At 36.4% G+C, this 11,523-nt stretch overlaps 1 protein-coding gene across 2 annotated transcripts; it reads left to right on the top strand.

The window, feature by feature from the left end:
• Positions 1 to 737: 737 nt before the first annotated feature.
• On the top strand, positions 738 to 11,212 carry LOC114724067 (ADP-ribosylation factor GTPase-activating protein AGD1). Of its 2 annotated transcripts, none has more exons than XM_028910335.1 (20): positions 738 to 947; positions 1,223 to 1,299; positions 2,269 to 2,369; positions 2,750 to 2,820; positions 3,448 to 3,510; positions 4,041 to 4,085; positions 4,803 to 4,868; positions 4,989 to 5,036; positions 5,132 to 5,227; positions 5,314 to 5,355; positions 5,954 to 6,166; positions 6,261 to 6,392; positions 6,931 to 7,155; positions 7,233 to 7,319; positions 7,409 to 7,744; positions 8,727 to 8,872; positions 8,949 to 9,030; positions 9,850 to 9,988; positions 10,080 to 10,329; positions 10,681 to 11,212. In XM_028910335.1, the coding sequence occupies exons 1-20, from the start codon at positions 903 to 905 to the stop codon at positions 10,787 to 10,789; spliced, it is 2,373 nt and encodes a 790-aa protein (XP_028766168.1). In that variant the 5' UTR covers positions 738 to 902; the 3' UTR covers positions 10,790 to 11,212. The 2 variants fall into 2 exon arrangements, with proteins under 2 accessions (XP_028766168.1, XP_028766167.1); XM_028910334.1 differs by having other exon boundaries at positions 740 to 947; positions 9,823 to 9,988.
• Positions 11,213 to 11,523: the final 311 nt, after the last annotated feature.

Below are 11,523 nucleotides of genomic sequence, written 5' to 3'. Positions count from 1 at the left end.
GAGTTTTAATAAATTCAATCACAATTATTGAGTCGTTGGAGATTTCCCAAATGGACAAGACAAATAATAGGTTTAGAAAATTTCCCAACAAGGGCCATTAAATCCATGCTTTGACCTGATATTTTTTGCCAACATTTGACCTGGAAATTCATAATCTAATGATTATGAACATAAAAATATACACACAGGATGTTCTTAATATAAGACCTTATTTAATCTTTATTTTAGTCCTAAATATAAGACCCTAATTTATTTTGTCTCTCATATTTATGTATTTATTCTCAAAGTAATCTTTCTAGTAACGGTAGTTTTAATCAATACACTTAATTTATAAAGATATTTTAAGAAAAATAACATATATTTATAACAAATAACTAATTTAAATTATTTTTTTAATAATTTCAAATTAGTTAACTAATAATTAGCAGATAGTATAATCGAATAAATAAATCCAGACAAATGAATTGTGGGGTTGGACCAGTAAGGCAAATAATAAAGCAGGCCACCATTGTCGGCTTCTTTCTTTTTGTCCGAAAGAGAACTACGGGGATACGTGAAGACGACATGTTGTGGCACGATCAAGAGAGAGGAAGAGGAGAACAGTTAGAAAGAGAAACACAAAAAGGCGGGTGAGATTTCGAGCGACGGACACGAAAATTCGCTTCCCCTTACTTAGTCATCAACTTTCATCAGCATTTCACACTCTCTTCCCCTTCCTTTTCCTTCAAATGCGCTCTGAATATTAAATAATATTAATTTTAACTCAGCAACAACCAAATTCCTCCCTCTCCCTATAGAAAAATTCTATTCACAACAATTCTTTTCTTCTGCAAAGAACAAAAAGAAGACGACGAGGACAAAGAAGAAGAGGAAGAAGAAGCATATTTATTCATTTTTCCAAAATGCATTTCGCTAAACTCGATGATTCGCCAATGTTCAGGCAACAGGTTCTCTGTCATTCTCGATATTGCGCTTTCATTTTTCAATGGAACGGATAAAGCATTAATGTAATTGTGGTTCTTCCAATCTCATGTTGTTATGAGTGTGAGATAGTGGTTTTATGCATGTATTGTGGATTTCCATTTATGAATGTCTTGATTGGTGTTATTTGTAAGCAACGAAGAGGTGTCTTTGTCTTTTGAATGTCGAACGCCTGGAGAATGTGTTTTATGGCAGAGCTGGACACTTATGGAATGCTTATTTTGAATGGTTGTGGATGCAGCTGCAGTGCCTGGAAGAAGGTGTAGATTCATTACGGGCGAGATGCCAGAAGTTCTACAAAGGATGTCGGAAGTACACGTATGTTTTGCTCATATAAATGGTCTTGTTTGTTGAACTTCGCACTCATCCTACATCTCCCTTGTTTTTTTAGCATTTGGAAGTTATGCTTTTACAGTCTCTTGCACGTGTTGTGAATTTTCACGTATTATTACTTAGTCGCAGAAAGATTATTAAGCGAATAACTTGGAATATAAAAGCACGTGAAGTTTATATTAGTTGAAGGAGACCCTCAGTACATCCTCCTAAGCGGATGGAGACCTGGGGAAAGAGTTAAAAATGGAGAGTATCCCAACCTCCTAGAAGTTGCAAGACGGACTTACTTTAACGCAAAGGACGCACTAAGCTTTTGCTACTCGAGCAAGAATGAGTCACCGTATGATGTCTGAGTCTGTCATTGAAAGCAAACTGCGACGAAATGTTTAATCTTCTCTTGTCCTAATTAGGTTACTAGATAGAAATAATTTAAGCTTTGCAAACAGACGTTGATTTCTGTATTGACGAGTGAGATAGCTCAAGGGCCTTTTGAAGTCCTCTATTGCTATTATTTTTCAACCTAAGTTTGTGAATAAATGAAGAATAAAAAAAATACTGTTCCCCCCCCGCCCCCAAAAAAAAATCTATATGTAAACACACACACACACAAGCCACTTGGTGGTCTGAGTGCACTTTTCTTGCTAATGTTCAAATCTGAGACAGCATAAATCCACCAAGATAGCCTTTTGCTCGCTTCTCTTTCTCTTTGAAAACTTTTGAAACTTGAATGCAAGAGGAAACATGTTTTGTGTAAATTCCTCCAGCAAAGTGGAACTTTTTTGTAGGAGCAAACCGAGTACATGTGTAGCTTATACCTGAACGGTTTAGATCAACATTTTTGGTTTAATGAGTCATGATTTTTATCATCGCAGTTGACTGGACATTTTCCTGGACACATTTCGCATTCTGTGAGGAAAAAAAAAATTATGTCTAGATTTATTTAATGTTTTTCAGGGAAGGTCTTGGTGAGGGATATGATGGGGACATTGCTTTTGCGAGTGCCCTTGAAACTTTTGGGGGAGGGCATGGTGATCCTCTTTTTGTTGCTTTGGGAGGTAAATCTCATTGCTGTCCTTCCTCTTCCATTTTGATTTTTAACAGCTAGAATTAGAATGACTTCGCCTGTAACATGCTTAGATGAGATGAAACTGGATATGCGCATACTTCGATGTTGTACCCAGGATTATATATTAGCCCTGAACTGACATGAAAATTTAGGTTGAAGAATTCAAGGTATTGTTGCTGGTCCATTTTTAAGCATGATATATTTAGGAAATGTGGTCAAAGTTGGTTGAGTTATTCCAAAGCATGTCTCACTTATCTCTTCATCTAGCTTTTCTATTAACGTGCTTCTTTTGAATATAGCGTAACTTGTTTTAATAAATAGAATCCATATAATTTGTATTTAATTTTAATTTATTTTTGGAACTCCCAGGACCTGTTATGACCAAATTCACTATTGCTTTGAGAGAAATTGGTACCTACAAAGAAGTTCTACGGTCACAGGTTATAATTAGTTTAGTTTGGTCAATTGTTTTTCCATTTTGTTGCTTTTCTTTTATAAAAGGTTAAAACTTTTTCCCCTCTAACTGCTAATTCTAGAATAAGGAAGCCCTTTCAATGTCCATAAATGTTATAAATAGGTACTGCAACTTTTTCAATCTTGAAGAATATTCAGATTCTGATACAATTGTGCAACTATCAATTATAAACTTGTCATTAGACTATATGCCTCCTTTATAGCCATTTTTCCACGCACAAATCCTTTGCCAGTTTCTTACATGGCCTGTAACAAGTTGTTTTGACTGTAATAGTAATGTATATAAACAAGACATTTTCTAAAACTTTTGGCTTTCCATTCTTTTAACTATTGAGCATCTACCCTGACAATACTGTTAAGCTGTTGACTTGTGCTCCTGGACATCTTGGATGCTAGTGTGCCAAGCATAGGCATTTTGAGTGCCTTAGAGATAAGAGTCAGGAAGAAAATGATAGTGTACCAGATAGCTCCATGGTTTTACAAGCGTTGTTTCTTTTCTTTTCTCTTTCTCCTTTTTATTTCCCCCCTGTTGATTAGAGGCGATTATTCCAACTGATATTGCTGCACTAACTATAGTTAATATGACTCTTTAGGTGGAGCACATGCTTAATGACCGGTTGTTACACATTCTCAATGTTGACATCCAAGATGTTAAGGTAGAAGCTTTCAACATTTTCATAATCTGTGTACCTTATGCCAAAAGAAAAGATTGAATGCATGTACCTTTTTTTTGGCCAACTGAATGTGTATACTTTATTTTCTAGGCATATGTGGAGAAGTCACTGGCTTTTATCAGTTAAAAGTTTTTTAAATGACCCAAAGAGGTCCTTTTTCTTTTGCGGTCATTTTCTTTAAAAGACTCCATCCTATATTGGGTGGTTGCTTCAAGCAATCTTATCTCAGCTGTAAATTTAATGGAGAGAATGGTCAATTCATTTAACATGGTTCTAATAGTTCAAAAGTAACGATGATTGGCAATCATGACTACTCTAATCAGTAAACACTATGCTAAAATAACTTCATCTATCAGTTTAGACCCTGGAGACTGACCTTTGATTGATTTTAGTGGAAAAACTCCTCTACGAAATTAATGCCCCAGAAGTTGCTTTTTGTTTGTAACGAAATTTCCAGATTATTATGTCTTCAAATATCTGGTCCCTCTTTAATGCTTTAGTGTTGCCTGCAGGAAGCTCGAAAGCGGTTTGACAAAGCTTCCCTTGCATATGATCAGGTATTTCTCATCTTTCTTTAAACGTAGCACAGCATATTCACACTACATGCAGTGCTCTTTTCTTTTCTTCTATGATTTGTGTATGATTCTCCAGCTGTGCCATTTACAATGAGAGAAGTATATGTGCTTACTGAGTGCTTCCTTTATTCCGTTTTTATCTTTCCTTGTTAAATTGATTGTAACATTCTCTTTATTATTTTTATTCATAGTAGGAGTCGGATTATATTGTTCATGTTTCACAAATCATGTTTGGCTAATTGCCTGAAAGAGTTAAATATTAAGGGCGCCTCAAATTGCTTGAAAGAACTGATATGCATTAGTAAATTATCTACATGGAGTGGTTTACAATATCTCTGATACGAGACAAGTGAGATAGAAGAGATAAATTCTAGAATAAATGGGTAGGCTTGTAACTACTAACCAATGATCATGCATGTAAGCCATAAAAGTCTGTTAGCCAGCCTCTTGAGTATATAAGGGGGGAATGGCCGCTCACTTACATCTCGGAAGGAACTATTGGCAAGTCTGTACCAACCTCCAAGTCACTAGTTGAATTATGTTTGTCAGTGGTCCTAATTTCAACTGTTAAGAAATGATAGACAATGTTCTTGATGTCATTGTGGTCATGATTTTGTAAAAGCAAGATGCACGTTTAAATTAAATGTTTCTAGGGGAGATAATTTACAACTGACATAAGGTGCGCATCTTGTGCTTCAGGCACGTGATAAGTTTCTGTCATTGAGAAAGAGCACTAGAATGGATGTTGCTGCTGCCATCGAAGAGGTACGCCCAGTTTATCTGTGACATCAATCGAAGTTAAATTTTGGTCCAATAATAAACCCAACAGCTTGTCATGGGTTACCGTGTTCCTTGTAAATCTAATTTGGTATTGACACATTCCAGGAATGGCACAGTGCAAGAGATTCATTTGAGGAAGCTCGTTGCAATCTGGTAATTTCAATTCCAAAATGTTGCAATGAATGATTACCAGATGTATGTGTTTTTGTCTTAACTACATCACACACACACACACACTGACTGTACAGGTTAGTGCTCTAAATAATGTTGAGGCCAAGAAGAGATTTGAATTTTTAGAGGCCGTCAGTGGAATTATGGATGCTCATCTTCGATACTTTCAACAGGTATATGACATAGTGATATGTTTCGCACCTTTTCCTACTAGTACTGCATTTATGCTGCTTGAAAATGGAATTTATCTCTCTTGCAGGGATATCAGCTATTGCATCAGATGGAACCTTTCATTACTGAGGTTTTGCCACTAGTCCATTCATTCTTTTGCTTGTAACTTGATGCTGATTGCACATATATTTATTTCATATGTAGAGCAGGTGTATTTTGCTTATAACTTCCCCCTCTAAAAATATAAACCTAGCAGCTGAAACAGTATAGATGCAGTTATAAACTACAAGTCTACAGCAGATCAAAAAATACAAGTACAGTGTATTCCTGAAATTTATACCCTTGAATGATCGATTGGATCATCCTTGATGTTACTCATCACTTATGCCACAAGGAAATGTATAAAGTATGGAGGGAAGTTGTAGGAAATTATTATTAACATTTCTGATTAATTTGGGGAACCGAAGACTTCTTTTGCTGTAGATGAGGTTCCTCTATATTCTTTCCCTACTCATACAGAAGACTACTAGATTAGGACCAAAACAATTTCTGTTAATTGCGGCAAAGTGAGAAAGTGTTAAATGTTATAGTCCTCCATAAGATTCTAGTTATTGTTGCAGAGTCAGGCTTCACTACACGAACAATGATGTATTTCTGTGAACTATGTTTTTCTCAGCTTAATAGTGGGAGGATTTGAATGCCATATATATAACTCAGCTAGGTTTCAGGTCTTGGCTTATGCACAGCAGTCAAGAGAAAGTTACAATACGGATCAGATCTCACTAAATGAAAAAATGCAAGAGTACAAAAAACAAATTCACCAAGAAAGTAGATTGTCTTTAAATGGCCCCCATGGTTCTCCTGGAGAATGTGTACAGCCTTTTTCTAAGATATCAAATGAAGTGGTAGATGCAGTAAAAGAATCTGCTGCAAATGGGAAGGTATTTTCTGGTGTGATGTCTTATGTTTTCCTCTCTCTAACAGAATTCGTACTTATTCTACGTATTTTCATTTGAGAAAAATTCACAATTTTAGGTTCAAATTATTCGACAAGGATTTCTTTCAAAACGCTCCTCCAATCTGAGGGGTGACTGGAAGAGGAGGTATTTTGTCCTTGATAGCCGAGGAATGCTGTTCTATTATCGCAAACCATGGAACTTGGCGCATGTAAGTTACTGGCTAAAGTTAAATTGTAATATTCTGGTAAGACTGTTGGTGTCAATGAAACATATGGGAGGAAACCGAGGAAGACGTAAGGGATAGAAGGGAACGAATCTGCTGGTCCAAGGATTTATTATAAGGCTCCAGATTATAAGGAACCAAAATGATGAACTAGTCTGCTCTTGGCTTAGTCCAGGGGCTTGGGGCTATGTTTGGGAGGTGTAAAAGTTACCTTTTGGGTTATATTGTCCTTGTGGACATATTGATTGAGTTTGGCAAGGGTGAGTCTCTAGCCCCTTGGAAGCTAGAGAAGGTTTGCTGATCCTTTTGTCCAGTGTTTAGTCTCTATTTTCTGTACTTGTTGCTTTTAGAGTACCTTTTGAGTTGTAGAAGGGGAATAGGGTTTTGGCCAGAATCAGTGAAGCCACCTGTTACTCTGATTTATTCAGTGACTATTTGGCAGGGTTATATCACATTATGAGCTAGATAATGCTCATGTTTCGTCAGCTTCTTTCCTTAATAAACTTTGGATGTACCTTTTCAGAGTAGCAATCCACCATCTGTTCAGAGAAATAATGCCAATGAAAATGGGTCTGGACTTCTGAGCCGGTGGCTTTCTTCTCATTATCATGGGGGTGTCCATGATGAGCGAGCTGTGGCACGTCATGCAGTGAACCTGCTTACGTCAACAATTAAGGTTGATGCTGATCAGTCAGATTTAAGATTTTGCTTCCGGATTATTTCACCAGTAAAGAACTATACATTGCAGGTATTGATTCCTAAAACTAAATAACACAGTTTAGAGTATTATTACTACTTCAGACATACTAAAGTGAGAGAATGCAGGCAGAAAATGCAGTTGACCAAATGGATTGGATAGAAAAAATGACTGGAGTAATTGCTTCCTTGTTGAGTGTTCAGTCAGTAGAAATGGTACATAGTAGATTTATCTCTTAAAAATGCATCCCTGGATGCTAGTGTTATTTGTGATTACTATAATCATGAAAATAATTATATGACAGCCTCTCACAGCTGACTCTGAAAGCGGTGGATGTTCCTCTTCAAGCAAGAGTGATACGCTGGAAAACTTTCGAGATGATATTCAACCAATGAGTAAGGAGTGTGCGTCCAAGAACATCACTTCTACTGGTCATTTGCGTGAATATAAAAGTTTTCAGTTGCATAAACAGAGTACAAGAGGTGAAAAACCAATTGATGTTCTCAGAAGTGTAAGTGGGAATGACAAATGTGCTGATTGTGGTAAACCTGAACCAGAATGGGCATCCTTAAACCTTGGTATTCTCATATGCATCGAGTGTTCTGGCATTCATCGTAATCTTGGTGTACATATATCAAAAGTAAGTAGTTTATGTTGCATATTTACATTTAAATCTCAGTGGTGTTTATGTTCCGTGTCATATTATGAAGATTTACTTGAAAGCTGGAGATTGGCACAAGGATTTGTTATGTGAAAGCACTCACTATATCTGAGTCATCTGACTATAAAATAACTGACGAAATATATATGTATATTTATAACTGCCTATGTTAGTGTTTGCTATTTACATTTGCATAGGAGACAGATAATGGCTGTCCTGTCTGAAAGGAAAATACTTGATGCTATCCTGTCTGAAATAAGGAGAAAGTAAAATTGCGTAACGTGACTTCTAAGATTGGCAAGGGCCAAACCCTGCAAAATATGAAGACAAAAAGGCTGCAATCAATAGATTCAGGCTATATGACTGTGCTTAACATAATCTTGGATCCTAGAAACTTTATATTACCTTTGATTTTTAATATAAGAGTTGGATAACTAATTTGCGGATATTAAGAAAATTAGTTTAGTTATCTGTAACTAATGTGTCTTGGTTTTTCTAAACTATTTTCTATAATCACGTGCAGTGGGACTACTAATTGATTGGAAGCTCTTTAATATGTGCAATCAATAGAGGTGCTTTTGGCAAAAAATTATAAATTTAGAAGATAAAGTGGATTGAGATATTATATTTAGGACTAAATTAAACCCTTTATCGACTGGATTTAGTATCTAGGTTGGAAATAATGAAAACATTGTGTCACTATAAATACATGTTTACATAAAATAAAATGTTGTGGATTGAAAAAACAACTGCTTATCAATTGTCTTTAAGACATGTAAAAGGTAAATCTTGCTTCATATTGTATCACTTAACTGTGGGGCTAAATGCGAAGTGATGCTTTTATACTTTTTTTTTTTTTGGTAGTCATTCTCTCCTCTCTCCTCTCCTCTCCTCTCTCTCTCACCCATAGCTCTAGTTAATTGTCATTTTTGCAGCTGAAGTGGAAAACATATTTTTGCAGGTAAGATCACTGACACTTGATGTGAAAGTTTGGGACCCTTCCGTTCTAACTATGTTTCAGTCCCTAGGCAATCATTTTGCAAACTCAGTTTGGGAAGAGAAGTTGCATTCAGCAAGTGAAATGCAAGCTGATGGCAATACTATTGAGTAAGTGTTTCCAAGATTTATGGGTTTAATTGCTTGGACTTATTTAAGAGTTATAATGATGCACTTTTTCCAACAGCGACAGAAACAAATTACTCCGTGCAAGGAAACCAGAACATGACGATCCTATTTCATTAAAAGAGAGGTTCATTCATGCAAAGGTAAGAGTAAGGAATTACGAGTTTCTTTCTATATCATATTGATACTAAAAGAATGTTGAAGAAGTTTTCATAGTCGTCATGTAAGGAATTCTTAGCTCTTTGTTTTTAGCTTAAGGAAACAATAAATATATCATAGTATCTTACTAGTTTGGCATACATAGAGATTTCCCAACGCATAGTAGGGTGATTGAGTTGTTTACCTTCGATCATCTGCTTTCTGAGGCATCACATACAAACTTATCTAACAAGGTTGGTGCTCTATATTCTGATCCCTGCATCCTATATAATCTGTTGGTCGCCTGTTTTGTGACCGATAAAAGAAATCTTCTAACGAGTTAACTCATTGTTTTGTTAAGAGTATTAACCTTCCTGGCCACAGTAATAATCTTAAACAAAGAAGCAAATGATATACCATTTTACAAGTAGATCGGTGGCCACATTGTCTTTTGAGCTTGTAGTGTAGATCTTCGCCAACCTGTTTAGGGGTTTTGAGTAATGTGCTCAAGTTTTCTCTTAATTTATCAGCCTCATCCCCTGGAGTCTTGGCCATCCATTCTTTATCTACACATTTTCATAGTCTAAGAGTGTGCACTTCTACACTTTGCTCCTTCCCACTTTAGTGAAAGTAATGGTAATTGCTGACTGTGCTTATCTTGTATGCATGCTGCTTCTTATATAAAGTTGAAACTTCTGCTTTGGTGGAAAACTTCTAGTAGTCGGTAGACAGTAATCTCATTATATGATGTAACATCATATCTGGGAGATGTAACTGGATGTTTTCCCATAATGCAGTATTCTGAGAAAATCTTTGTCGATCAGATAAAGAATAACAACCATCTCCTTTCGGTGGCACAACAGTTGTGGGAAAGTGTCTGTGCCAATGACAAGAAAGCAGCATACCGGCATATTGTGAAGTCTGATTTGGATGTCAATGCCGTCTGTGGTCAAGAATATTTTGGTACGTCTTAATCTTACCTCTTTAACTCCAGCAAAGGGTTTAAATGCTGAAAACTTAAGAGGCCCATGATGGTTAATATGTGACTTTACAGATGATGCTTTTGACATGCCTTCTTCAAGCAATTCAAAATCTTCAGCCAGGAGCGAAAATCAGCCATTAGAGGACATACTTGATGGTTCAACTGTGCTTCATCTGGCATGCCTGACTGCTGACATTGCCATGGTGGAGCTGCTCTTACAATATGGCGCAGACATAAATGCTTCCGATTCAAGAGGTCGCACCCCACTGCATTACTGTATTATCAGAGGGAAGAATGCAACTGCCAAATTGCTTCTTATGAGGTAATAGTATTACCCGTTCTATGTATGACTTAAATGTGGCGCGTACCTGATAAGATCTGGCAACCTCCTTTTGCTGCGGTTTGTTTCTAAATACATTATTCACTTGCAGTTTATTGTTCTTCGAGTTTAATGTGTTGAACATTCAAGTGCATGCTATGTTGTATTCTGGTTGCCAAAGCAATACCTAATAAACATGCAAGCATATTAATCTATTTTTTTTTCTCTCACTAGGATGTACTTATAAAATGCTTGTAGGTCCATCCACAGTAGGTTCAATCTATCAATCATTTTATAGACTAAATTTACTCAAGAATCTCTCATCCAATCAAAGAGTTTGCCAATTATTTGCAGAGGGGCCAATCCACATGCCGCAGACGATGAAGGCAATACTCCTCTTAAACTTGCGTCAGAATCCGCTTCTATTAGCGACGATGTTCTCGGCCTCATTACAAGAAGATGACATTAGCCTACAGGGCATGTAATATTTATAGTCAAAAAATGGATGTCGCTGAATCGAACCTATCATCGATTGGTGCCATAGCACTCAAGGAAATTTACTGCCCACTTATCTAAATCTTGACGAGAAAGAATCAGCCTTTAACAAGTGAGGGGGGCAAGAATTGGTGGGTTCGTCTGCCTGGCAATGTGTGTATAGTGTATGGGTTGTTTAGTGGAAAACAGTTCCATCCTCTTTAAATTTTGGAAGTGCATAATGATTAATTATTTTCATTATATAATCGATTAATTAACATGTATTCTAAGGGCGGCTTGTGATGTACCAACATTTTTATTACTCTGTTGGGTTACATTTCCACTTTGGTCACGCGACAAAGATGGAAAACATGCACATCATTGATAGAAGTTCCTGGAACGTGAATCTTAATTTGATAGGCGTCGCTGTGATGATTTTGACAGAATTGCTAGGGTTAACGTTTCGTGGATCGTCTTTTTTTTTTGGAATTTTTTTTTTTTACCAGGATGTGAATTTCAACACATTGACAAGACTGCCTCAGCCTGATAATTCTATAGAACTTGAGAGATTCTTCAACCAAATTTTACGACGTGGTTGATTTCTGCGCATCTGGTGTAATCTAATAATACCTCTTATTTTTAGTACTCCTCCAGTTTTACATATAAAACCCACTTTGTAGTATAAATTACACTATAAAATGAGTCTTATATTTAAAACCAGAG

Source organism: Neltuma alba, unplaced genomic scaffold (assembly GCF_004799145.2).
Source record: "Neltuma alba isolate B1F8T4 unplaced genomic scaffold, ASM479914v2 tig00012167_pilon, whole genome shotgun sequence".
NCBI lineage: Eukaryota > Viridiplantae > Streptophyta > Magnoliopsida > Fabales > Fabaceae > Neltuma > Neltuma alba.
The sequence above is the reverse complement of the archived record's forward strand: the minus strand, read 5'-3'. Positions and strand labels throughout refer to the sequence as shown.